At 40.0% G+C, this 27,361-nt stretch overlaps 2 protein-coding genes across 7 annotated transcripts in view; one reads left to right on the top strand and one right to left on the bottom strand.

Annotated features, from left to right (window-relative positions):
* LOC117429186 (calcium/calmodulin-dependent protein kinase kinase 1-like) overlaps positions 1 to 14,788 on the top strand; it is a 62,184-nt gene extending 47,396 nt beyond the window's left edge. For 4 of the 5 annotated variants that reach the window (XM_058998226.1, XM_058998224.1, XM_058998228.1 and 1 more), the window contains exons 10-17: positions 770 to 969; positions 3,294 to 3,347; positions 3,907 to 3,980; positions 4,157 to 4,244; positions 5,619 to 5,747; positions 7,278 to 7,381; positions 9,751 to 9,798; positions 12,380 to 14,788. In XM_058998226.1, the coding sequence (XP_058854209.1) occupies positions 770 to 969; positions 3,294 to 3,347; positions 3,907 to 3,980; positions 4,157 to 4,244; positions 5,619 to 5,747; positions 7,278 to 7,381; positions 9,751 to 9,798; positions 12,380 to 12,452 (770 nt within the window). In that variant the 3' untranslated portion in view covers positions 12,453 to 14,788. The remainder of the gene's footprint in view (positions 1 to 769; positions 970 to 3,293; positions 3,348 to 3,906; positions 3,981 to 4,156; positions 4,245 to 5,618; positions 5,748 to 7,277; positions 7,382 to 9,750; positions 9,799 to 12,379) is intronic. The other variant, XM_058998225.1, reaches the window with a different exon arrangement.
* A 20-nt stretch (positions 14,789 to 14,808) lies between these two features.
* LOC131700517 (P2X purinoceptor 1-like) lies at positions 14,809 to 26,098 on the bottom strand. 2 transcript variants are annotated; one of them, XM_058998230.1, is made up of 13 exons: positions 25,752 to 26,098; positions 24,726 to 24,870; positions 24,293 to 24,364; positions 23,729 to 23,789; positions 22,947 to 23,043; positions 22,499 to 22,579; positions 22,103 to 22,229; positions 21,246 to 21,376; positions 20,969 to 21,059; positions 20,436 to 20,501; positions 19,685 to 19,738; positions 18,538 to 18,579; positions 14,809 to 17,385 (listed from the first exon to the last, which is right to left on the bottom strand). In XM_058998230.1, exons 1-13 carry the CDS (start codon positions 25,883 to 25,885, stop codon positions 17,380 to 17,382), a joined length of 1,107 nt encoding a protein of 368 aa, XP_058854213.1. In that variant the 5' UTR covers positions 25,886 to 26,098; the 3' UTR covers positions 14,809 to 17,379. The 2 variants fall into 2 exon arrangements, with proteins under 2 accessions (XP_058854213.1, XP_058854212.1); XM_058998229.1 differs by having other exon boundaries at positions 19,685 to 19,780.
* Positions 26,099 to 27,361: the final 1,263 nt, after the last annotated feature.

Consider the following 27,361-nt stretch of genomic DNA (forward strand, 5'->3'; position numbering starts at 1 on the left):
GTGCAGTCATTTGTCTTCTGGAATTAATTCAGTTCTGTGGCAGAGTATCTACCTTGATCCATTGACAGGATTCAGAAAGAAGCACAAGCTATGTAAGGGAAGGAGGGGTGGGGGTTGACGCATACCATTTATCTTAAGGGGTATTGCAGATTGCTTGTATCTAGATTATAGCATTAAAAATTAAAATCTGCCAATCCTATTCAGACTCATCATGTAACACTTGTAAGAAATAGGCAGTTTTACAAGTTATAGCTCCTTATTACAAATGGATACACGCATACATCCCCCAAACCAGAAGGAATAGTGCATGATAAGTCATATGCAGTATAGTGCTGATCTAGGCACTTTTCTTAAGATTGATCCACACATGCTATGGCTTATCTAGAAGATTTAAGAGTGCTGAGTTGTAGTACCAGATCAGAATAAGCCACAGGAAAGATTTATACCAGCCCTGTGTTCTTTGAGAAAATGGGGAGATGGTTTCATTAGACACTGCAGTAAGGGCTCCTCATTCAAGGAATGTCGGGCATTGAAATAAAGGCTCCGTATAGGCGTCCACATTTTTTGAGGTCTCCCTCTGCAAAGTGTACAGTAGTAAACTTTTTATAAGAGCTCTATTCATAAAGTTTTAACTTATTTTATAACTTGCGCATTCGTGAGTACAGTAGATCTCCCACTACAATAGGCTAGGTGTGCCAAGTAACCTCTGACTATCCTGAACAAGGTGTCTCAGAGTGGGATTTCACCTTTCACTTTGTAATCCCCGCAGTACACTACCAGAAGATCGTCCACAGGGACATCAAGCCCTCAAACCTGCTCCTTGGCGATGACGGACACATCAAAATCGCCGATTTCGGAGTGAGTAACCAGTTTGAAGGCAATGACGCATTGCTGTCCAGCACTGCCGGGACCCCCGCCTTCATGGCTCCAGAGACCCTCTCGGATCATAGGAAGAGCTTCAGTGGAAAGGTGAGTGTGGCTCCCTCGCCCTAGCTACCAATACTAATACAGGGGTCTATGCTTGCAGTATGTCACACATCTGGAGAGTATATACAATCGCGATGTTAAGTTATGGAATGGATAGAGGCACGTTTTTGGTTCTACTGGGACCAGGTTAACCTGTATTTGTAAAACTCTGAAAGTACTTTTGATCTGATGCTAAGACATCCTTTCACAGTGGTGCAATTATAGAGCAGCTCTCCATAGTTGGCAGTGAAGGCTTTTGTCTTTTAAATCGCCAGAAGACCACCCAGGATGTAAACCCTAGTTTGTGATCAAACCCAAGAATCTTGAATCCAAAGTGGGACTTTCCTAGTGTTGAAACGCCATTCGATCATCACAATATTAAAATGCATTATGGTCAGTTGTAAGGGGGCCATGACTGCCTTTTGCCCTATTATGCCATTCCACCATTCCACAAGCACTTACATCATGTACCATGAAGATGATGGGTTGAGGATAAACACTCTTGCTGAATGTAGGAGCGGGAACATGTTTAAGTAGCTTACACAGTGAAGATCTGCTTTGCTCTAGTGTGCGTCTGTAGGTGAAAGCATAGTCTTCCAGTGATGCTTGCAGGAATAGCCTGAATTTCCTGTTTTCTTTTGTTCAAGTCTTGCTCAAGAACAGACTCCCTCCCCAGGGGAGAGAGGAACATGAGGAGTCAGTACAGGGCACTGGGTTTAGCCCTGGTAAATCAAACACTGGCTCAGTTTATATATTTAAATCTTGGATCAGACAAACAAGGGAAGTATTAATTTCCCTCACTTATAACCCAGCTGAGAGATATGTGTGATGCACACATTTGGCACGAGTAATGAAACCAATATAACTTGCTTTCTGGACGAACAGGACTTAACCCTGGGGTAGGAGGAACCATCTCTTGATTTGTTCCTTCAGAACGTTACTCATGAGCTGGTGGAGAGCAAGCTCTAGAGCGGCAGCACAGGAGGTCATGCTATTCCTATTCAGTCCTAGCTGGAAGGAAGGCTGTGGTAAAGCAGAGCTGAAGGGAAGGCTTCAGTGTGCGGTTCTCAGTTACAGCTACATACCGAGTTGTGAATTTGAAAACCATATTAGCATTTTTGGCACAGCAGGTATTTCTTGCAGTTGGCAAACCTTGCATTTAAAGGGAGCCAATACACTGATACTAGAAATTTGAACGCTTTCCACAAGGCGAGAAGATGATCTTTTTAAAGTTTTTTTAAAAACCTACCGAAAAAAAACCTTAATGTTTTATTTTAAAACCAAACAACTGTAGTGGATATGCCAGTAATAACAAAACAAATCACAAGACAGAAACACCCTTGTATCCTAAACTATCAGCCAACGTTTGGATGAAAAACAATTCCATTGCACAGGAGCATGTTGGTAGCGCGCACACACACACACATACACACACACACACACACACACACACACTGTTATTAGACACAAGATCACAAGGTTACTTCTTGCCTAACAGCTAATGCATACTTCATCAATCAATATGTCAGCTTCTGTGCTTTGGATAGAGAAATCGAGGTTCAGTCTAGTCTGTAAACACAGCCTTTTCCAAACCGTTTTAGTGTTTACTGCAAAACGTCTGGAACCCTACACCATTAGACAAGGTATTATACATTTCAAATTAAAAGAGCAGGCTGGGATATAAAACACATTTGGAATTTGTAATGCAAACACCGAGTCACCACTGCAATCAAACAACAAGAGATGCTATCCAACATGCTGCGTGGATGTAGGCTAGATGTTTATGGGACAAACACTAGATTCTACAGCTATGGCCAAAAGTTCACCCTATAGAAGTAACAAATTTTGCTTCATAAAGTCAAATGAAACCTGCCGAATAATGTTACGTTAACACATTGAATTACATACCGCTTTGTAGTTTTACATATACTTAACGAAAAACTGACACCAAATTGAAAAATGTGACATTTCAAAATCTAACACGAAATACTGTACTGCTATTATAGCTTCCGGTAGAATTTTGCTTTATAATTTTGTAGTTTCTTAGATTATATTATGTTAAATAAAATATCTAAATTATGTTAATATATTTTTATTTTTATTATGTCTCAATCTTAAAATTGTAGGTGATGCAGAACCTTTGGCCATAGCTGTCGAAGTACCAGTAGATATTTAAAGGCAGAAAGATTCAGGACAGCTTAGTCTACTAAGTTTCTGGGTACCCATGTCCATCTCTGATTTAGACCCTGGGCCGGGGGTACAGTATTTTCCTCCCATTTTATTTTGTGATCTTGCATTTACAGTTTTCATGTCTTGCTGTTTTTCAGGCACTGGATATATGGGCTATGGGTGTGACGTTGTACTGTTTTGTGTTTGGGAAGGTAGGCGAACCATTTAAACACACGTTTTGATGACGATGCATATCATGGATTTTGAAAGCAGTGAACGGGTACATTGTTTTAATACTGTAGAGAACCACTGCCTTCTCTGGATTGGCGTTCTATCAAAGAGGGTTTGTTCCCTGGATTCTGCAGAATGCAGTAGTGTTTCCTTTAGATTGCATTTATTGTTAATAGAACTTCCTCAAAACTCTCACTGTAGTGATGGAAATAAAGGTTTTAAAAGGGCTGCTGTTTGTATCATTGAACTAGACCCCAATATGCAACTACAATGTGTATTTCTTTTGTATTTATTACTATTGTGCCTAGAGAATATTTTTAATTTGCAAAATGCAGTCAGAAGCTTTCCTTTTAAAATAATTTATACATGACAAAAACACTGAAGATTTCCCCCATAAAAAGCCCTGCATTCAATTTGTATCACCATGTAAGGAAATATAACTTCATCTGGAAATTCCGTCCTCCATCAGATGACAAACTTAGTATAAAAGTCTATATAAAAAGTCTGAACCGAATCTGATATCACATATTTGTATTCTAGTGCCCTTTTATAGATGAGTACATCTTGGCATTACACAACAAGATCAGAAATAAACCAGTGGAGTTCCCCGAAACGTGAGTCATCCTATCACTTAAAACAGTCCAATAAGTATTTTATGTAATAACACTCCCTCATTGCTATCCAACTTTTAAATGTAATATCAACATGTCCTAATTGTGCAGTATTACACGTTTGTCATGTTGTTTTTTCAAGTTCACATTGTAACTGTTTATTGCCCTGTTTTCTTCAGGCCAGTGATCAGCGAGGAACTGAAGAGCCTAATTCTACGAATGCTGGACAAAAATCCAGACACTAGAATAAGTATTCCAGAAATAAAGGTACATGTCATTTAATTTAAAGTTAACCCTTCTATAGCAACTTGCAGTATACCCCTACAAAAGCACATTGCAGTATTAACCTGAAGAAACCCAAGCGGAACATGACATCACAATGGATTTGAAACAAATCTTGCTGTACATTACAGCAATGGATTACCACTGGGTAATAATGTACCACAAAGAGGGATAATGTATTGAATGCTCATTGTATTACACATACAACATTTTCAAAATGAATGAGAGCCTATTGTACTATTGAAACTAATACCCAGAAACTTTAATGGCAGATTTCACAGACCCTAATTAGCACCTAATCTTGGACTAGTTTACTGACGGTAATATTAGGTAGTCCAATATTACTCTTAAGTCATGTTGGTGTTACTAGGTATGTAACAATTTGCTTTGAAGTTAAAATCACATGTTGGTTATCAAGTTTGCGTTATTCACGTACTTGCGAGATCATGCATGTGACAATATAGATATTCCAAGCATATGCAAAATGGTCCTGGACTGACGTTGTCTGAATTTGCACATAAGGCAATCTGAAGCCAGGTTTTAGCAAAGCTGCAAGTTAATGTTTGATTCTGTAACACTCTGATAAAAGTTGGCATCGTCCCCACTGGTTACACTGGCAGTCCCAACAGAGAAGGAATCGGGGAGATAAACAAGCTGCAAGTAGAAATTGATCTGGCTCCTGGATTAAAATGTGTTGGACCCAAATGCTGCCAGTTATTACACTGATAAAACGCAGTCCTGCGCAGAGATAGACTCGTCATTATTCACTGGAGTGTGCGGATGATACATTAGCAGAACAGTACGCTTTCTTTGTATAGACAATACTTGAGCTCCTGGGGAAAAAGGCATTGGTTTTACAAGGGTGCTAAAAATAAAGAAGGGAAGAAAAAGAAAACCTAGTCCATTGAGTAGATCAAAACTGGTTTGAAGTAGGATCGTAGTCAACCACAGTTAGGACTGCGACTTGCTAGAAGCCACTATCTCCAAATCTCTTTAATGGAGGAAGCCAGTCATCACTCAGACATAATATAAGAACACTGAATGCTGGTGTATTTAGAAATGAATGCAACTGTATTACAAATGTTTTGTCTAGAAGTATAGTCAAAACAAAATACTTCTAGTCAAAATGTTTGTCTTGAGGTCAGTCCTGGTTTACAGAAATTGGAACCATCGGACACCATTTCAATACTATTGATCCTCCGTGTATTACTGTATCGACAGTCCTGTAACAAAAATTTTACAGGGGTCTGCATCTGGTCATTTAAACATAACTACAGCTCTATGTGCGGAGCTAGTGCCAGCATCTAACCCTGGCTTTAGCCAGTAACCCTCTCCCCCTTGTGAATGCTTCCTCTGCAGGTGCACCCTTGGGTCACGAAGGACGATACAGACCCAATGCCACTGGAGGAGGAGCACTGCAGTGTGGTGGAGGTCACTGAAGAGGAGGTCAGGAACTCCGTCAAGCTCATCCCCAGCCTCTCTGCTGTGGTAAGACCAACTTGTCTTTTTAAAATCAACACCAGACCAACCAATTGGCCCGCGTTTCACGGATCACACCTGCAAATTGACATTAAAACCCGCAGACCCGAGATTATCATTGTACAACCTGCAAAATAAAACTGACATGTAAGATCACTGTTTGGGTGATTGTAAAAAACTGAAGTTTGTCATTTATCAACATATGATTGCATGTACACGCCGTTTCATTGATGGGTTCTTAATTCAAGCTGCAAAATCAATATTGTTGTTTTTCTTATTTTTTTTTATTGATTCGAAATGTAATAATCTAGGTCAGATTAATCGTTGTCCTACATTTTCTTGAGGAAGGGGGATACAAATAGCCTGGACCAGCATTCCAGTTGATGAAACTTGGGACCACTGCAATACTTCAGGTGTGCAGAACTGGCAGCTTGACCCTTACGATTCACACTGTAAAATTCTGTAGCACTGGGGTCCATGGAACAAAAACAGAGAAATCCTGCATTTCATTTCTTTACTATCTATAGGTTCCTGCGGGGCAAGGCTTTACTGCAGGAACCAGGAGAGCTATGGATGTGGTTCATACAGTAAATTAAACCTGATGGCACTTAATTAAAATGGGCATCACACTCCTTAAGCAAGGCAAATAATGAGCTATGCAGAAAGATTTACAGAAACATATGCCACTGGATTGCTGTTTGAACCACAAAGGCCTAGTACCCCATTTTGCCAATTTCTCAAGAACTAATAGGAAATACTGGATCCTCATAGAATTAGTTAGAAGGATTCATATCAATTTGTAGTTCTGCCAACCCTTTATACACAGATGGTTTTAAAAATTCTAAATAAATAAATAAATACGATGGGTCAGTAATAGCTGTTGTGATGCCTATTCCTGCTACAGTTAGGCAGTGACTTACCATTCAAGCGATGGACAGAGGCATCTTGAGTAAACAGCTTCAGCCGTGTGAAGCAGTCAGTCTCCTTGATAACCAGTTGCACCAGGTTCTATTCTGTGCTGTGCTGTAAAAGTACCTGGGAGTGAATTCATATGGAATAGGCATCATTAGGTAGAAGGTACTAATGCCTGCAGATACAATGGATCTCATTGACCAGCTCAGAGTAAGACACATCTCAAGCTCTCTTACTCTTGCCTAAGAGGAGCCAGGCTGTGTGAAGTGCAGTACTTCGGCTTTAATTTTAAGTACACATTTAATGAACAGATTTTTTTTTTGACATTTTGAGCAAAGATGAAGGTACTTGACTGGTCATTGCAAATGCCATTGAAGGTGAAGGCTGCTTCATTAAACCCTGGGCTTCTTGTGTGAAAGTGTCCACTTGAGCAGCACTGCCCTGGGGAATGTGGTGCTGCAGTGCTGTCAATACTGAAACCCCCCCCTTGTAACCACAGCGATTTTCAAAATGATAGACATGTTGGATTGCGTACTGTACAGTGCACGGCGTTGAATCCTTACTCACTTATCAGGTCTTGTATCTGGCATTTGTTTTTATCCCAGACTTGTCTTTTCATTGCTCCAGATTCTAGTGAAGTCGATGCTGCGAAAGCGATCGTTTGGAAACCCTTTCGAGTGTCCTTCAAGGAGAGAAGAGAGGTCCATGTCCGCTCCTGGGAATTTACTCATGTAAGTGTGCAAGTTATTATCATTGTCATCTACAAGATTGTGTACTGGGATCCCATATTAGAAAATGAAGGAAATGCTTAAAATCTTCTGCAGTCTCTGTCTTCCTTGCTGGCAGTACATACTGTAAATTCATATTCTATTCATCCGATTCTTCAAAATTACCACCAGTTTTTTGCCAACCAAGGACGGGAGCTCCCAGGGGATGGCGCACAATTGGCTCACCGCACACCAGTGACCCCTGTGGTCTGGCCGGGCGCCTGCGGGCTTGCCTGTAAGCTGCCCTGGGCTGCGTTGTTCTCTGATGCTGTAGCTCTGGGTGGCTGCATGGCGAGTCTGCAGTGTGTAAAAAAACGGACGGCTAATGGCACACGCTTCGGGGAACAGCGTGTGTTTGTCTTCGCCCCTCCAGAGTCAGTGTAGGGGTGGTAGCGGTGAGCTGAGCTAAAAAGAATAATCGAACACTATTAAATTGTGGAGAAAATAACAAACTAATTGGCTATTTACTAAATAAATAAATAAATAAATAAACACCACCAGTTTGGCTGCTTCTTTTAGGAACCTTTTTTCCTCAATTTTTCGATCTTTCATCACAAACCCGAAGTTACAAACCAAATGTACCGGAGCCTCACTTCACCAACACCAAGCTTGCAACCACAGGACCAGAGTCAACCCAAGCCCTCCTGGCCATATATAAATGGCAGCAGTAGAAAGTTAAAGGGATTCAGGATAGAGTCTTGCATTGTAACCAAGGTTTTATTTGGACTCAAATTCCCAAGACTTGTTCAAACACAGTACACTAGAAATCTTTCTGTCTAAGCCAACACAAGCCATTCACATACCTTAATGCTATCAAGCTTGTCCTAACAGTGTGTCTCAGTGCAGTGTGGAAGTTGAGAAATGCCTGTAGAACGGCAACACTACTTTGAATTTATTCCGAACTAGCAGATAACTGGGGACACATTTGAATAGGTCTGCAGACTGCTGGGTGGGTTTATCCACTGTTTAACTTGGATGTGACTGATACAATAATGTTGCTAGTCTAATAATGTTTATACAAGTACATTGCAGTCTACAGGAACCTAAATACAGTACGAAGGCATGTTTCTTTTATACTGTATTATACACTTTGAAACCGACTGGATGGTTTCCGTAATCATAGTTGCAAGAGGTCAAGGGTGAGTTCAAATGGGTCAAAATCCAGGAACTGAAAAGTGTTTCCTGGGAAGTTGTATTTTCTGCCATCAATGAAAGTTGCCAACAATGTTTTTATCAATGCAATGCTATCTTTTGTGAAACAATACAAAATGGGGTTATGTCCTGAATAAATCTCCAAAACAGTCAACTGAGAATTCTTGAGTTGGTTGTGCCCCTGGTTTAAGGAATATTTATTTGCAGGGCAGTCTTTGTTGTTGGTCCTAAGCTAATGCATACTGGCATCAAATGTCAGTATGTATTTAGTTGCATAGATTATTTCTAAATTCCGGAACTTGAAAGAGGATTAAGAGCTAATCCTATCAATATCTTTGGGTAAACCGTGAGTTTGGACAGCAGTGTTGAATTCAAGAACCAAGTCCTTACATAACATGGAATAGGAGTCATCGTCGTCCCCCACCCCACCCCACCCCACCCCACCCCACCCCTCCTCATTCTGGTTAAAAGGCACAGTATTGCCCCATATATTTGTTTAAAATCGTTCCGGTGAAATTTGGTGAACCTGTGGTTAAAATAATAGATGTGTTGGTTGTTCCTGGATAACAACAAGTGAAAAAGCAAGATGCAGATAGCCCTGAGTCCCAAGGTGGAGGGGGAGGGGGGGTATAGGAACCCAGCCCAAATATAACCACGTTTAGGGAATATTTATAGAATGCAAACCACCTTGGTTGAAACCTTGTACAGTTTGTTTATTTCTCTCTGGGTGCTGATGAGTTTGCGAAACCCATTTCCAAGAAGAACAGATGGCAAGCTGTTGTGTTCAAAATCTGTGAGCTCTGCGGGAATCTTTCCGGCAGCGTTCAAGGTACAAAATGCACCCGCCAGTCAGATAGCTCCTGATGGATAGATGCTTATGCCAGAGTAACCTCTCTCCTTAACCTCTAGCTTTCACTGGTAGAGCAACACGTGAGCAGTTTGGAGGATAAAGGAATTTCTTTGGCGGGCGGAAGGCTAGTTACACAGTGGTGGTATGACATGGGCAGTAATGTGGAACGCTAAACAATATTAAATGACAAGGGTAGCGATCCTCAGTGTCAATGGAGCCTATTGCTGTTCAGTATTTTTTTTTGTGTGTGAGACTCCCTCTCAGTTTCGTCAAAGACTACTAACATGTCTTACATGTGTTATATTCTTGTTCTCTTTGCTGTTTGCTGCAGGGACAGGTGGCTGTTTTACTCCTCTGTAAAAGCGCATCCTTCATTAAGGTAATTTTGTGTGCTGTGCCCCTGTTCCGGTGATGTGTATTTCATCTCTGTTGTCTCCAGCTGCTTGTGATTATAATGGGATTGCGCTGAAATGGAAACCCAGAACAAAAAGTGACATATGAACTTAAATCACATTTAATGGGAATATACGCTGTATGCTTAGATGGAAGACTTGCTGTACAGCACAATACACCTGGCAGTATATTAATACACAGCCATGTTAAACTTTATGAACATGTTACCTTAGTATCATGATTTTATATACTATGCATACACATACGGTATCTACAAACCATATTAATATGGACACTGCACTATTTAGTGTGATTTATGTTCACACTTTTTTTTGCTTATGGTACGTTGTGTCTGTTGATCGTGGCACGGTGTCGTCTGTTTTGTGTACCTGTTTAGTTTAGTCTGGACATTCAATGTACAAGCACAGGATTTGGGTTCAAGCCGACAGGCAAGCTTGACTGCAAAACCACTGTCTGTGTTTACTTTCATTCTTGTAGGGCGTGCGCTGGTGAAATGAGCAAACCAGGGGCCCCTAGATTTTACACAACAAATGTGATTGTGAGAACATAGACTCCAGTCTCGCTATGGTTCAGTCTACACGATCACGATCGGTCAAGCGGCACACAGCGATATCAGCTCTATACGACCACAGTGCTGCAGAATAAAGGAGGAGCAGCCAATGATAGGACAAGCAGCACGGACCGTGCGTTATACAGTGATCAACAAAACACGACTGCACCGCCAAATACTCCCGACCATTCAGCACCAAATACTCCCGACCATTTATGTTACTCGCTGACATCTTTATCTTCTTTTTGAACTTTTCTAAATTCTACATTTTCTCTCCTCCTGAGTGTGTGGTGATAATTGTACATGGGAATGCTTGTGTGTGCAAGACCAGCACATCCCTCTTAATGAGACTGTGAAGAGATTTTACGTCCTTGGCTGTAATTTTCCATATATACGTAACAAAAAACTGGCACACACTGAAAAATGTAACATTTCGAAATGCAACATGAAATACTGTACTACTGTTATGTAGTTTATTTGATTTACATGATGTTAAATAAAAAATGTAAATGATTTACTTTTGGCCATAGCTGGATCTCTAAGCTGCTTTTACTTGTTTATAAACACTACACTACATGCTTGTCTTGCCAAAAAACAAAAAGGATAGCTGGACACAAAGTCAGCGCTCCCTGCTCCTTTAAAAACCTGCCAGTTCTTGAGATGAGTAGCTCACTAGAGTGGCACCCAGGTCTGCTCAACAGCATGTGCAGCACATGTGCACTGAATAATAAACGCTGTGGAAGTCTCCAGGCTTGGTCTGAGGAACACGACACGCAGAGACACTAAGCAGGTTGTGTTGCCTGGGGGCTGGGTAATTGTTGCCAGGGAGATGACACAGGGGGGGTTAATGGCAGCAGCATTATGGTGTGCTTTAAGTCTGTTATTGGCATTCAATGTCACTTTCTGTTTGAAATAATGAAGTTCGACTCGCTCCTAAGACCTATTCGTCATGTAAAGAGATCATTATCTCTCTATCTTTGATGGGGCGCCAGCGGTTCCTGTAGAGATTTGTATTGTCCTGTTCCAGGGAGTTCTGTGGAAAGACCAGCTTTTTCTTGGCAATCTCAATTGCTTTCTTCTTAATCTTGAAGAATAGTTGAGCTGTTGATATGAAAGCTGACTCCAAGTCTTTGGTATAAGATCCATGCTGATGGAAAGAATATACCAGAAGAGATTGTATTCTGTGTTTTAAATGTTTGTGTTACAGTGTCACCTGCTATAATCTACAGCTTCTCAATATGATGTATTAAATCACCACAGGAAGTCAGCATGCCATGCAGGGTACTGCTTGTATGGGATTAATAGTTAAGCGAGTGTTTATTTTGAGGTGTTTCAGTACATAGAATATTCTTGAAAGCTACATTTGTACTTTTTGTTTTCATTAATTACATTTTAAGTTTGTTTTATTTACTATTAATGCATCTTATTTGTTTTAAGTTATAAATGATGGCCAAATGCAAAGGATGCAGTTGGATAGATAATTGTGTATTTGTGTTTGTCATAATTTTTTTAATTAATAGATTGTTTAACGTTCATGCACTGTCATTTCTCTTGCTTCTAAATCATTAAGTCCTTGGCTGTTTATCTTGGATTTTCTTTAGCTGCTCAGATGACTCTCCTACCTGCTACACCCATAATTGTCTTTGGATGTGATCTTCTTTCAAGGGTTTCAGTTGAATGTGTTCTTTTCTCAAACGTGAATCCAACTCCTTTGTCTTGACCATCATCTGCTTTGTTGCCAAAATGTTTTTCTTCAATAGATGTTGAAAATAATTACCAGTTTTTGGGCTACTAACTTTATAATTCAGCTTAATTTTCAATCAATGAATATATTTAATTAGTTCTATTCATTTTTCACAGACTTTTAATGTAAAGGTGCCAATACTTTTGTCTGCGACTAACTTGTTCTCAAGAGACCCCCCCTGGTGGCAGGCCAGGGAAACAGCACCTAGTGTGTATTTCTAATTCCATGTTTTTTTCTCTGCTCATCACACAGGAAAGACAGCAGCGGGGATGGAAGCAAGGATACAGAACTACCAGAAGTGCATGAGGATGAAACCTCGTCCTGAACACTGGAGTCCTGTCCCACAGCCGCACTGCGCTGCGTCGCTGCATCAGTCAAACCCTCGCCTCTTGTGTTTCTGTTTCGAGCCAGTGACAAAAGGTGGGGGCCGATACCATGAGAAAAAACAAACAGAACAGAAAAAAACAACATAGTAATGATGCAAGGGAATATTTTCAGCCGTTTACTGGTGCATACGGAATGCTAATATTACTGCCTGCCTGTGTCGTCTGCAACAGGAGATTGCGTTTGGGTCTTGTCTGGATGTTGTCTAGTATGTGCATTGTTACTCTCTTTTTTATGTCAAGCTTGTATATTCAGTGCTGGCTTACAAGTTATTTATTTATTTTGCTTTTTGGACTATAAGGGAAGATCTAGGAGTTTAATTGTGACCCAGCCACTAGTCAGAAAACAGTCTCCAGTACACACCACTAAACAAAACGGACAATAATTTGCCAGAATTGGAACAGGCCAGCTTTGCAGATAGGAAAGGTAGGCGGTCACACAAAGACTGAGCTGGTGTGGAGACTGAACAGTTCCCTCGTCTCCTTACAGAAAGGGTGGGCCTTCCAGCCAAACCAGAGGTGAAAAACTAACAATGATGGAAAGGTCCTGTGTGTTCTGGAAAGCTTATTGTATATCAACCTCGACATTTGTTTCTTCTTTATCTAACACAAAATGAAGAACAATTAGCCTAAACGGACAGAAAACTGAATAAAAGCACTGGTGGGATTTGTTTTGTTTTTTCTCACCCATTGTTTTCTGTAAACGGTAATTGTTGGGTTCACTGGCTTGCTGAAGATTCCCGAGCTGTAGTATGTCAGTTAAACTTTAATACATGTATATACTGTGGGTGTAGATCATGCCATTCTTCTTGCACACAGAACTGTTTCTTGTTATATAGGTCTTACACAGGTTTCCATTACAATTTCATTTATGATAGTATTCAGTTTGAAGCACAGTATGTTTCACATAGTTGCGTGTAGGATAGAAAGAACGAGAGATGGTCATCAGTTTTTTGGCCATTGGCACATTTGTGTAAGTTCGAGGGCATGATCGTTTTTCTGGCTTGACATTTAACTAAAGTTCTTATTTTAAAATGACAATGAAAGTATAGATGTAACACAAATGGTACAAAAGCAGAGACTGGGACCAGAGATTGTAACTTGCTCACAGACGCAGCTTTTAGGACCACTGTACTTGGAAAGTGTTCAATTCCACGGTCACAAAAGCAAACCTGTAAACCTAAAAAAAACACATCTTTTGTGTCATCTGTCTATCTGTCTAGCCTTGTTTTAAATACTGTAAAAATACTTATTGAAGTTGATGAAAAGCACTGATAACTCCGTTTTTAGAATGAGGGGGTTTCTTTCACATCTCTTCACAATTCACATCTCGTAATCCGCTCTATGCAATTTTAAATTGATCACAAGACACTTATTAGGGATTCCTATGAGCTTAATTAAAAAGCATCCATTGCAAAGTCATCTGCTTTAATTCCAGCAAAGCTGAAGGAAAGACTATTGGAGCTGTTTTAGTGTGTAGCACAGGCTGTTGAAATTGTATTATTAATCACTGAATAGTTTGGATATAAATATTATCAACGTTTCCTGGGTCATTGTTTAAATGCTCACTGTTTCTGAGAAGCACCTCTGTTTTGCTGTTTATTGTATAGTAAAAGCCACTGTCAACCATGGCTATTGTTGAAACAAACAGCAAAGTGGTGGGTGGCTTTTTATTTACATAAAAGTGCTAACTGGCTTTCAGATGGCAAAATTGAGTGGTGGAGAAATAATCCCAGTGGAGGAAGTGTGGATAATGACCTGGGGAGGGAAATAAAGGAACATTCACCAATTCATGTAGGTTTAACAAGAAATGTTCTACGATACAGAGCAAGTAGGAAGAATGTTGTATTACTCACATCAGTCAGTACCTGCCCCTCCCATTCCCACCTCAGTACAGTAGTCATCAGTTTAAACAACGTTCCCCTACCACAGAGTGGTGCATGCAGATCACCTGTTGTCTTTACAAAGAAACCAGAGGGTTATGATGCCCTAACCACAGAGCGTGAAACGGCATTGTAATTAAGCACTGCTGCTATGTATCATATTGAGTGTTTTAAATGTCAGTGTTTGCAGCGTCTGTTCATTGAAATTGAACTGGATGTAAAGCCTAACTATGAATGTACTGTATGTAGTCTTTGTTAAACGAAGCATGACGTGTCTGTACTGAACTGAAATGCAACCGTTACAACTATGTAAATATGTACCAATTTAAAGAGGCTATTTTTTGCATGCTTTTGTACACTAGAGGTAAACCAAGACAATAAAGTAATCGAAACACGCTCGAGTCAAGAGTCATTCCTTTTTTTTTCATTTATTTTCATCTTAGCATCTGCCATTTCAACCAAGACTGTGCTGAAACAAGTCAATATAACAGCTTTTATGGGATGTTAAAGGTCAGGTAATTCTTAATAGTGCAACAAAATATTCTGTGTTCCCTGTATGTGACTAAACTACTACAAACAAACCTACAGCCACAGTTTAAAGACAGTCCAAACTTTTGAATACGGCAATGTAAAGGGTTAGGGTTACAATACACAAGTGGTTTTACAAACCTGCTTCGCATTCACTTTGGACTACTTTACCTCACGAGCTGTGAAACCAGAGTCCATCAGTGAATGTAGGTTGAAATGTTCTGCGATAGAGTAACACAGCGAGGGTAAGCGGGAAGAATGTTTTCTACTCAAAGCAGTGTTTACCTGCCTCTCCCCCCCCATCTCACCCCAGTGCAGTATTTATCAGCTTGCACAACATTTCTCTACCACAGCCTTGTACATGTATATAACCTGTTGTCTTTACAAAAACCAGGGGGCTGTGGTTTTGATTAGGGCTGTGTTTTAAGTCCAGTGTAAAAAAATGGCTCATTTCACAACATTTAACGGTCTACAGATAAATATTTCACTATTTTTTTTTTTTTAAACTATCATAGATAAATGTCAATATACTTTATTTACACATTCAGAATTATGTTAATTTAATACTTTAATTAAAAAAAGAACCATTTTGTTACCTTGTTTTTTCAATCCTCTAGGGGGCAGAAGACGGATGCATTGTGTTCTTTGAGAACGTCTTAAAACCTAACCTACACTCTATCTGGAAGTGCTTGAGTCTTTGCAATTGAACTACCCAGCAGACTATCATTGATGCCATAATAACCACAGGATCACCCCCCAGTTAGTTAGTACAAAACTGTTAGTTAGTTAGTCCAACAATTTTGACTTCAGTGGCGGTTAAAAGCGAGTGACGCATATCTAATTATTTAATTTTTAGCCCTTTCCAACCCTCGGGGAACACAAAGATACATGTCAAAAATACATAGCTGAAAAGACTGCGTCTTATAATAAGTAGGCTTCCATTTAGATGGACTGTAGTTGGTTTTGTTGGAACAGTGTGTTTTTGTTTTGTTTTTTAAATTTTTTGCAATCGCCAATTATTTTATTATTTTCTCCCAATTTGGCATATCCAATTATTTTTAGGCTTAGCTCACCGCTACCACCCCCGCGCTGACTTGGGAGCGACGAAGACAAACACACGCTGTCCTCCGAAGCGTGTGCCGTCAGCCAAACACTTTTTTTCACACTGCAGACTCACCGTGCAGCCACCTCAGAGCTACAGCATCGGAGGACAAAGCAGCTCTGGACAGCTTACAGGCAAGCCTGCAGGTGCCCAGCCAGACTACAGGGGTCGCTGGTGCGTGGTGAGCCAAGGACACCCTGGCCAACCTAAGCCTTACCCCCCTGGGTGGTGCTCAGCCAATTGTGCCCTGCCCCCAGGGAGCTCCCGTCTACGGTCAGCAATAGAATAGCCTGGACTCGAACCGGCGACCTCCAGGCTATAGGGCGCATCCTGCACTCCACTCGGAGTGCCTTTACCAGATGCGCCACTTGGGAGCCCCCTAACAGAAGTATTTTAATTCAGAATTATATCATTCTGAAAACATCTGTTGCCAAGAGACGACACGTGGACTAATACAGTACATCCTTTTAATTCCGGTACGTGTTGAAGCAGTATGTAAAATTCCATTAACGACACAACAGCAAAATTAAATCAAAATGTTACCCATGCACAGAACTGCTTACAAGGTAACAGGCAATGCAATTTAGCAAAATACTTAAAAAAAAAAAAAAAAAAAAAAAAAAGGTTCCTGAATTAAAACAGTGTCCAAAGTCAATATTCAAAATTGCAGAATATAGTGCTCGATTAAGCCCTAATGTCACAGTTCACTTGCAAATGAAAATGCACTAAAAATAATTTTAAAAAATACATCACAGTATCTGAAACTGTTTGATTATTAACTGTTTTACATTACACTAGCTGGTCTCGTTCGCTTTGTTTTGGCTGCATTTTCGTCAGGTGAAACTGGAGGAAGCGCAGTGTAACTGCACAATAAAGAGAAACAGACGCGGGCTGTGATGGATAATCAAATAAATTGTAACATTGAAGAGATGGGCTTTGTATCAGGAAACTGGTGATGGAGTCAGAAGTCGCATGTGACGGGTAAGTGCATTAATTTGTTGCATGATATATATATCATGGAAATTGATTTGTTTCTTAATAAAAGGATGGTAAAACATGACCGACATGTATCTGAGTGCTCACTGTATTACAATTCTAGAAAGAAAACAGTAGTTTGTACTTGTAGTGCTGCATAGGTCTGAAACAGAACCCACAATCATGAATACAGACTATACAGTGTGTGGTCCCTGTTGCAGAGCCAGGGCACTGTGCTGTTCATCTGCATCCCAGAAGGGCTGGGTTTTCATTCAGAAGTGCTTCCCAATGTCTTTAATAGTCAATAAACCCAGCGTTGAGTATATCAGTGCAATCTGAGACACTGCCTGGGCTCTCTGGCTCGCCAGCCTTATTGATCCATCATTCCTGACAAAAACAACAGAAACAAAATATTAACTACAGGTAGGAGTCAAGGATTTCAATCACAGGACTGGCCATGCATTATATTGCTTCATTTGGATAGATATATACAGCTGTGGCCAAAAGTTTTGCATCACCTAGAATTTTAGGATTTAGACATAATAAAAACAAAACAAAAAGATATGAACATAATTTAGATCTTTTATTTAATCAAACAAACTTCAAATGATAGTCTACCGGAAGCCATAATAGTAGTACAGTTGTACTTCATGTTAGATTTTGAAATGTCACATTTTTCAATTTGTCACTTTTTCCTGAAGTATATGGGAAAACTACCAAGCGGTATATAATTCAATATGTTAACATAACATGATTCAGCAGGTTTCATTCGACATTATGAAGCAAAATGAGTTCATTCTACAGGGTGATGCAAGACTTTTGGCCATAACTGTACATGTGTAAATGTTTGCAAAAGATAACTACCACAGTCTTTGCCAAGTCCCATTTTCCTTCTGTGCAAAAATACAATTTGGTTAATAATTACGTCGCCAGTACCAGAATCCATTTAAGGACTACAATCGGCAGCATGTTCATATTTCAATCTTGTCCTGTCCAGCATGCACAATAAAACCGAGTGTCCACTTGTAGATCTTGAGCTTAAACCACACAGTCACCCCAGTCAGAGAACACTGGTGCCACATTGTGTGAATTCTCTCTTTATACTGCAGTAAATAGTAAAGCGATATGGCCAGGGCTCCCATAACACTATTCCAGGAGCATTTGCACTCCTGATAAACAGCAGGTCTGAACACAAACAGCATGCAGATATTTGAAATACAACCCCAGAGATGAGAAGCTGCTACCGCTTCCTGGTGTCTAATTTCTGAGCTGTACTTGAAGCTCGCTCCAGTGGTCTAGCTGCCATGTGAGCAAAGGTGCCAGGATGCAGCAGTTCATCTGTGGCGCTGTAACTGAAATATCAGCTCTCCTGAATTGACGAAGCAAAAGCGCACACAAGAGCTTTCTTAAACCGTTACTGGGTTTACATCAGACCTCTGGAGGGATGCAGTCCGTTTGCTCAAATGTTTTACCCACAGCAGCATTTCAAGGGGCATTACAATCATGCTGCACACTACGTCATGACCCAGAAAAACTCACCCTTGTTGCTTTTTCACTTCCACCTACAGTGATCATCTGCGCCTAAAACAAAACATATTGCTTTCATTTTTACAATAATCAAATATTTTAAAATCTGTTTATTTTTTAGATTTGCTTCAGATGTGAAATCCCATTGAGTTCTTCCTGATGTTGCCAGACATTGGCTCCACTGTATAGCGGAGAATGCACTACACAGTGTACAGTATAATATACACTGTATACTGGATGTACTAATGAGGGCTAATGGGCTGGGGGTGGGGGCTTAGTTATTACCCATTGAAAGCTGTCTGTAACCTTGCACAGGAAATCTACTGCAGCTTCTTACAGACATCCCAATGAACACCCCCTCAACCTGAACTAAACAGAATAATAACCACACACTGAACAACTGCATCAGCTACTAATCACATTGCTCTGGGTAGCAGTAGATTAAAATGCGCTTCTGAAAACGAAGGAAGTTCTGTCTGCTGAAAACTGTGTTGCTATAGCAACCGCCACTAGCAGAACTCAGAATTGTTTGAGTCTCAGTGGCATTGCTGCCTTAGTTTTCTAGAGTGGCTCTGACTACCACAGAGGGAAGCACAGGGAGTCTTTCACTGATGAACAGAAATACTGGGCAGCACCATACGTTACTGGGCTTGCCTTTTTCTTACAGATATTTTAAAACATACACAAACTCATGCAACTGTCACAACGAGAGCCTGGCACACATTTAGCAACTATTTCTATGAATGTACTTCATTAGTATTTTTTAATGTTCAATATTTCTTGTTGAACTTGCGCAACTCTTTATTTAAATGGATATTTCCTCCTACGCAACTCTAAGCCCTTACACACTACAGGTGCAACAAGCTTGGTTATAAACAACTCGGCACAGTGGCAATGGATTTCAACAAGAAGAGGACTTATCATTACTGACCCTTTGTCTCCCTCATGTGGGAAAAGAAAAAAACTGTCAAGAAGTAGATTTCATTCACAATATGTTACTATATAATGAAAACTATTTTAGGTAACAAAACAGGTGATACACAAATATACATATAAAAATATACAACTATGACAACAAAAATGACCATGTTAAAATGGAGGCATACTGTGCTGAGACACGTAATGTATTGGACAAGTTTTAACTATCTGTAAAACTCACCTCACCCTCGTCCTCTGTGGATTTAAACTTCAGACTTTTGTAGACATTCCGTCTCTGCATGAAGTGAAGCAGCAATAGATCACATAACACAGTTGCCTTAAAAAAAGTTATATATATTTATATACATCTCTTGCTATGCTGATGCTATGCACAACTGTATATAATAATTTATTTCTTAACATTATTTTTACATACAGTTACCCATTTATACAGTTGGGTTTTTACTGGAGCAATCTTGGTAAAGTACCTTGCTCAAGGGTACAGCAGCAGTGTCCCCACTGGGGATTGAACCCATGACCCTCCGGTCAAGAGTCCAGAGCCCTAACCACTACTCCACACTGCTGCCCGGTATATATTGGTCATTAGCATCTTATAATTCCAAACAACAAAAGTAATCCGGGGGAAAAAAGGAAATAGTTTAATACAATGTGTTTTCAAAAGTTATTGAAATATAATTTGCGATATCTAGTGTTGAATAACTTTTTCATATTCTATGCTACAGAATGTTGTTTTTTTTTTTCTCATTTTGGAATCCATCTTGTATTCACTGAAACCAGTAACAGATGTTTAAAAAAAATGAACAATTAGAAACTGCACACCTAGATCAGAGTTATGGAATTATGCCGCTTGCTACAATCACTTCAATGGTAGGCTGATCTCCCTTTACCAACCCTGGTACTCCAGAATCTCGGGCTAGCTGGAGAGACCTGAATGCTGAAGCACATTGTTAATTATCACACTGACTACTCACCACTCCAAAAATCCCCACTCCAGAGCCTATTGTTGTCATGGTTGGAATGATGTCAAATTTACCTGCCTGGACACAACACAGGGAAGACCCTTAAACTGCAGTGCATGTTAAACTTAACTATTCAGGGATAGAAATAAGACCTCCATTGCACAGCAGTTTGATCCATTTTAATAAAACACATCTGAGCTTGTTACCTATACGCTGTGGCTAATCAAGCTCGTAGTAAAACCTGGAATTGGTCAAACTGCTATGCAATAGGAGTCTTATTTCCATGCCTACTATTCTAAACATTGCTGGTTTGCTGAGCTAGACAATTATGTGGTGTGGAAATTGAAAATGAACAGACTGCGGGCGACATTCTCAAACTTTAGTCCAAATATTTTTTTTTTAAGTGTCTGAGTTTTAGTCCCTCCTGACCACTAAAATTGAATTTTTAAAATTTACATACACTTCTTTTTTTACTCCAGGACTAATTGAGAAGATGGAGACATTTTAAAGCGCCATTTCAAACCAAAAACAGCTGGTGAGCTTACCATCCCGTGCACGATAATATCAAATCTGATCCCAAACACTTTCATCAGAGTCCTCTTTTCAGTCCTGTCCTCCATAAAGTATTTCGCAAACCTGAAAGAACCAAAGCAGTCAGATAATCCGTCACCTAGGGGCTACAGTAGGGGGCGCTGCAGGTAACTCACCAGAATCCAGAGGACACTAGTTAAAAGGCAGACAGGGTGTGTTCAGGTCAGAATTGAGATGCACTGAAGCACACAGCTTATCCAAGTGCTGTCACACACGCCTGCGGTCTCATACCTGAAGTTATACCCGGGGGTTGACAGGCTGTCCACTCCGTACAGGCCGTGGATATTGAAAGTTGGATTACAATGACTAGCACTCCAATCCAGGTCACAGTCCCAGATAATTCCAATGACAATCATCCCACCCTGTGAATCAAGCAATAATACTGTACAAAGAGAAACCGCTGACGATGTTAACAAGGGGTCTGTTCAGAATCGATGCTGGCCAAGAATAAAGACTAAACAGCGTTGTGATTTTTTGGTGCCAGTATTGTGATTTCTGCTAAATTCCCTGCAGTCTGAGAACCCATACTGTACTATGTACACAGCAGGTGGTTCCAACATTCTAGTCACTATTCTATGGGCGGAGCTAAAAATGAAAGCTCTAGCATACTGTACATATGAAATGTAGTACAGAACCATTTAGTGATGTAAAAATCAGTAGGATCTGCCTGGGTCAAACCAGTCCCTTATAAATCAATGGGGTGTAAGTAAGACTGTTGCATGCAAGGGGTTATGAGAGTCAAAAGCCGTCAATATTTATTCAGTCATTGATTCAGTCATTTATTTAGCCAAGAAAAGAAAGTTTTGATCCAATAAGAATTATCTCCTTATCAGAGCTCAAAGGTCAACGTTGTTCTTTTTTTCATTTCTCATACTCTTTCAGGGCAGCCGTGCATTCAGCAAACAGTGTATAAAACACAACCAAGGCATGTCAATATATATTCTGTATCTGCTCAAACACAATAGGTGGAACCCTACCTTCACAACTTCTTGAAGAGCATATCATCATTCAGGCATGCGGTTGCCAAGACATAGATACACGTATCTCTAAATTATTGAGAATTCAGAATAGTTATTTGTAGTCCTTACCTTCACTGCTATCTTTCTGAAATCAAACCCAGCCATCGTGACTAGGTCCCCCAGTCTGAATATAGGGCACAGGGGGTCTGTGTCTTTGTGAAAGATGCACGATTCATTAAATGGCACTACATTTGACCTAGAAAGATCACGAAAAAATAAAGGTCACATCTGAGCCTCAGCCATGAGCCCTTTTAAAGTATGGTACTATTCCCCGCCAGTATACATTTATAATCACCCTGGATTGCATCAACCACTGGTTAAAAATAAATCCACCTGTGGCTTATCCCAGTGGTGTGGTATAAATAAATAATACAGCTCAGCCACCAGATCGTATTCCGATTGAAAGTACATTATCGTAAAAAGCAGTGGAACAAGGAAAGGACTGTAATTTACAGCGTGGCCCACCTGGAAATACCATAGCGGGGGAACGTGATGGCGTTCTTGATAAACATTGTGAAGTTTTCAGCTGCCATCAAAAGGGGTGGACTATAAATAAAAGAATAAAAGATCAGTATATATATATTAAACCAGGGATTCCCAAACACTCTTGGCTAATGAACCAGAACTGATGTCAAGGTAGTAGGTGTTATATACAAAATAAGCACCTAAGCACCGCATGTATAGGAATTGCCAACCCCAACCCCAACCCCTTCCAACGGTGAATCCAATGGACAATGTTTATTAATTTATGAGTTAAATCATTCTTTAAAAATAATTCTGTTTTGAAGATTCCCAGAAGTACACTGGCTTCAATAGTACCTGAACTCTGCCTCCCTCTGGACATTATTTTGATCTCAGTAGGACTGAATAAGGTTGATACATGTAAAGTACGTTATTAACTGTTATGTCTTACTCAGGAATGTGGTTGTCGTTTTCCAGAGGACACCACCCAAAGATTTCACATGTTTTTAAGGTGCCTTTGTACTCAACACATTTCCCAGTCAAAATTCCTGTAGGAGGAAAGTCAATATAGGAAATCTTGTGTAAAATGGAAGCAAATTGGAGGAAACATTCATGACCACAGTAACTTAAAGTAATTGTAGCTCCCACAAAACTCTGTATCTCTTTTTGCACCACCATTAGCTACATAGGTTTCAAATGTTTAAAGAAACAAATGTTACAGCAAACATTTCATGTTAAAACAGGCATCTGGTACTACACTAAGTTCTCAGTTTGCTTGCCTTTTCTTCCAGGAAGTCTGTTACTGCTTTACTGCCTCGGTCATTTCACCCCAGCAGTATCTTCTGGGTCAAAGTTACTGGCTGAGAAAGCATGCCTGTGAATAGAGGAAGCAGCTAATTGGTTTTCAGGAAATAAGTCATTGAAGAGGTGGGGACAAGTTCACGCTCCAGGTGTAATGATCCAGGGGATGCAAGACAGTTTAAAAGCATGGTTTGCAAACAGAGATTTTAGTGGAGTACCAGGTGTTTTGACATCAAAATGCATGTTTGCTAAAGCATTTGTTTTTTTAAAACTGCATATTTGAGACCTATATAATAATTGGATTTGCAAGGCAGAGACACAAGCAAATTGTCGGAGAGCACCACATTCAATATGAAACCATGTGGCAGTTGACGAGGAAAGTTCACTCGAATGGTTTATTCTAGTGGCCTCGGTGGTTAAACATCCATTTACCGTTTTCTCCCCCCATCGACTTTCCCTTTTCACAGTCACTGTCAGATTTACAAACTCCATCCTTATTAAAAAAACACAGAAAATAGTTCAGTGCAAAAGTGTCACACATACCTTCCCAACACATACCTGATTCACTCACCACTGTGTGCCCTTAGAACAGTGTCCCACAGTAAAAACATAGAAAAGTGTAATAAATCATAGTAAAAGCATGGCAAAGCTTAAATACACACTGTCAATCATTGTAAAGCATGGTAACTCAGATTTAAAAGCCATGCTAAACTATCTTAAATGCATAGTGTAATCATGGGAAAACTGTCAAATGACTGGGCTAGTTTAAAGCATTAAGCTTTTATAATGGTGTATACCACAGATCTGATGAACTTGAGCATTACAAGAATAGACAGAGGACAGTGCACAATGCTCAACTTCATACAGCTTTCTTTGTTCTGTTTTGTAGCCTCTGGGTTGGGACAATTAAAGTCAGGCACAGTCCCTAACAACACTTTACTGTATCAAGTAAGCCAGAGGGTGCTGGCCCTTTCTTCAGAGCGGACGCAGGAGTACCTTGGTACAGTTACCCTGCTTCTGACCAGCAGTCTCAATATAGTTAGTCATCACCACAAAGGAGCCGACTCCCTGAAAGAAAGAAAAGTAGAAAACGGCACTCAGTGTTATGCCTTGGTGTAAAAAGACACAAAACATTCAGCCACTGCACTGCCCTCCATCCGGCACATGAATACTGGTGGGCTGGGCTTATTTCCCCACTTTACAACAATACTCAGACCCCTTGCTTGCCTGTTAACTAAATAATTCAGCAAACCTGAAAAACACCTGCCCCATATAAAAATACATGCAGCACTATTTTAAAGAGGAAAGTGTATAAGTGACATAACAGTACAGCTGTCTTATGACATTTCCCCCAACAGCTCCAGGGGGGGTGGATTAAAGCTAGGACAAAAACATGCACTTAAATCGATTTCCATGGAAACCGTCTTACCTGGGGAGGGAACACATAATCAGCCACATCCCAGATTCTGGAATTGTTCTTCTCGTTGGTGTACGCTATTCCCTTCATTTTCACTGACACCGTGCTGACTACACTGTCCACTGACTGGTATCCTTTCTCATACATAAACACCCACCTGCAAAACAGAAGCACATTCAGCTTCCTATTCACAAGATTTGAAATGACATATAGCAACTCCATAAAGCAAACAACGGAGGTCAAGATATCGAACTGCTGCCGATGGAAACTATTCCAAGGTGCTTTCTGATTGGTAATGCTGCCTAAAATAACATGAGGTTGTTACTGATGACAACCTCAGCAGTAAATGCGGAATTAGCATAGAACTATTAAAAGTAAAACTTCATTATAAAAAGGTTGCCATGGTGAAGTGGGTAGTGCAACATAAAGAAAAAAAGTGTCTCTTTAGAGATACTGAAATTTTGTCATCATTGAATTTATTAAAATGTTAGTTTGAAAGATCATGATTTAATACCAGGAATGCCAATAGATTTCAAATACATTTGAAAACTGAGTCAATAGATTTGAATCGCGATGAAATGGATGAAATGGGGGCAGCAATGAGGCGCACAGGCTAACGCTATGGATTTTAAATATTTGGCTAGTGCTCCTAAAGCAATTGAAAGAAACCAATAGAAGCCATCAGTGGAGTGCATGTGAATCTGGAGGTAAACGGTTACAACTGTGTCACTCAAAGCAGTAAACCCAGTCCTGGTCAACACCAATTCCCGTATATATATATATATATATATATATATATATATATATATATATATATATATATAAAGAAAAGTTTCCCCATGGTAAATGTACATGGTTATATTGCAGTATGCATTCCCCAAGCTTTTCTGTCATTAACGCAGTAAACATTTGGAGTTTTGACTTGTTAACAAATACTACAATGTAATAATGTGCGTATAACACAGTACACCTCTACTAACAGTAAGTTGTCGCCCCCCCAGCCTCCCCTCTCACAGAGGAACGTTTTTGGCTGCTTACCCAATAATGTAAGCCAGGACTCCCAGCTGAATCAGTCGGTAAACGATTCCCACTTTCTTGTGCCTCACGAGCACCATTCTCGGGGTGTCATACTCGAACATGAACTCAGAAAAACAATCCGATAGCCGTCCCATCGTTTCGGCGTTCACTGTTAGCACCAGACTGGAGCTTCAAACTCTGTTCACGAAGTACCAATAAACTGACGTACTCTGGGTGGAGTTTAAGTGTGTTTGACACGGCATTCAAATAAAATACTTTGTTTGTTGAGCGTAATTACATATTGTTACGCTGAACAGCTGTTAGCAGTAGCAGCAGACACCCATTTCTGTGCTGTTTGAGATTTTTCAGTCTGTATCATTGGATGCCTTGATGGCTGTGAGCGAGAATATTTCTGCTCGCTCGGATCACAGACGAACCCCCGCTTGTAGCTCGGTGAGCTGCTCTGGGTTCTTACACTGACACACTGACATTCTTGGGACGCTCATTTCGTCCCGTTTTTTTCCCCAGAGCATCGCCGCGCCGGTAACAGAATATTGTATTTGCATGCACGCTGCTGTGTTACTACCATATCTAACTTATTGCAGTACCATGACACTTGATGTGACTAAAAGGAAAGTTGAACGACCAGCATTTAAAAGGGGCTGTACAGCGCCGTGCAATTCTGTAGAATTACTGAACAAAAAAACGTTCATATCTGCAACCAGTCACAGAAAATTGCGGGTGGGTTTACCACTGACTGCTGCTAAAACGAACTGGCGTCTATCCTGGTCTGAATCCTTATCCAGGGCGACTTACAGTTGTTACAAGTTGTTAATAACTACTTCAGAATGAAATTCCTGTTTCTACAATCAGGGCAGCTTCTAAACAAAACTCAGAAAAGGTAGCAATAGTTTAATAGTAGAAAGTGGCTGAAAATAATTCCTAGTATCTATTAATCAGGGCATACTAATTATCCAAGCGGGAACTACAATAGAAAACAAATATACAGAACAAATACCACGTAACCATTTAATATAAATATTGAGAGATGTAATGTTTTCATACAGGAAGGGCCTGGTTTGCAGATTGGACACGAGGATAGCATAGAGATACAGATAGGAGATGGAAAGAGGAAATCAGAGAGAAAAGATGCAGAAAATTGACTAGATTTGCGCAGTAATCAGCAATTTATTTCAAAATACAATCTCGGTATTTGATATTATTGAATTGCTACCGTGTAATGTAATAACTATACCTGTTGTATAGAAATGACATCAAAGGCAATATGATAATTTATTCATAAAACACATTTGAAAGTAAACAATTCCACTCTGAATGTCACATGAGTCTCTGCATTCACTTTCAATATGATATTAGATCAAACATGGCCATAGTGATAATAAAAACCCTAGCTCTTCCCCGTAGCTTGGACGTTGAGAAGTTATTCACAATATTTCCATACTGTCCCAGTTTAAGGACTTAAAAATCTGGGCACCTTACACACACATCTGTTTAATATTATAGATGTGTCTCATTAACTTCTCAGAAACGTAACTTTGCACAGCGCATTAACCACCTTTTTTTGTTTGTTGTAGTTCAGATAACAGCTCTCATCAGGCCGCAGAGCGCCG

Source organism: Acipenser ruthenus, chromosome 24 (assembly GCF_902713425.1).
Source record: "Acipenser ruthenus chromosome 24, fAciRut3.2 maternal haplotype, whole genome shotgun sequence".
NCBI lineage: Eukaryota > Metazoa > Chordata > Actinopteri > Acipenseriformes > Acipenseridae > Acipenser > Acipenser ruthenus.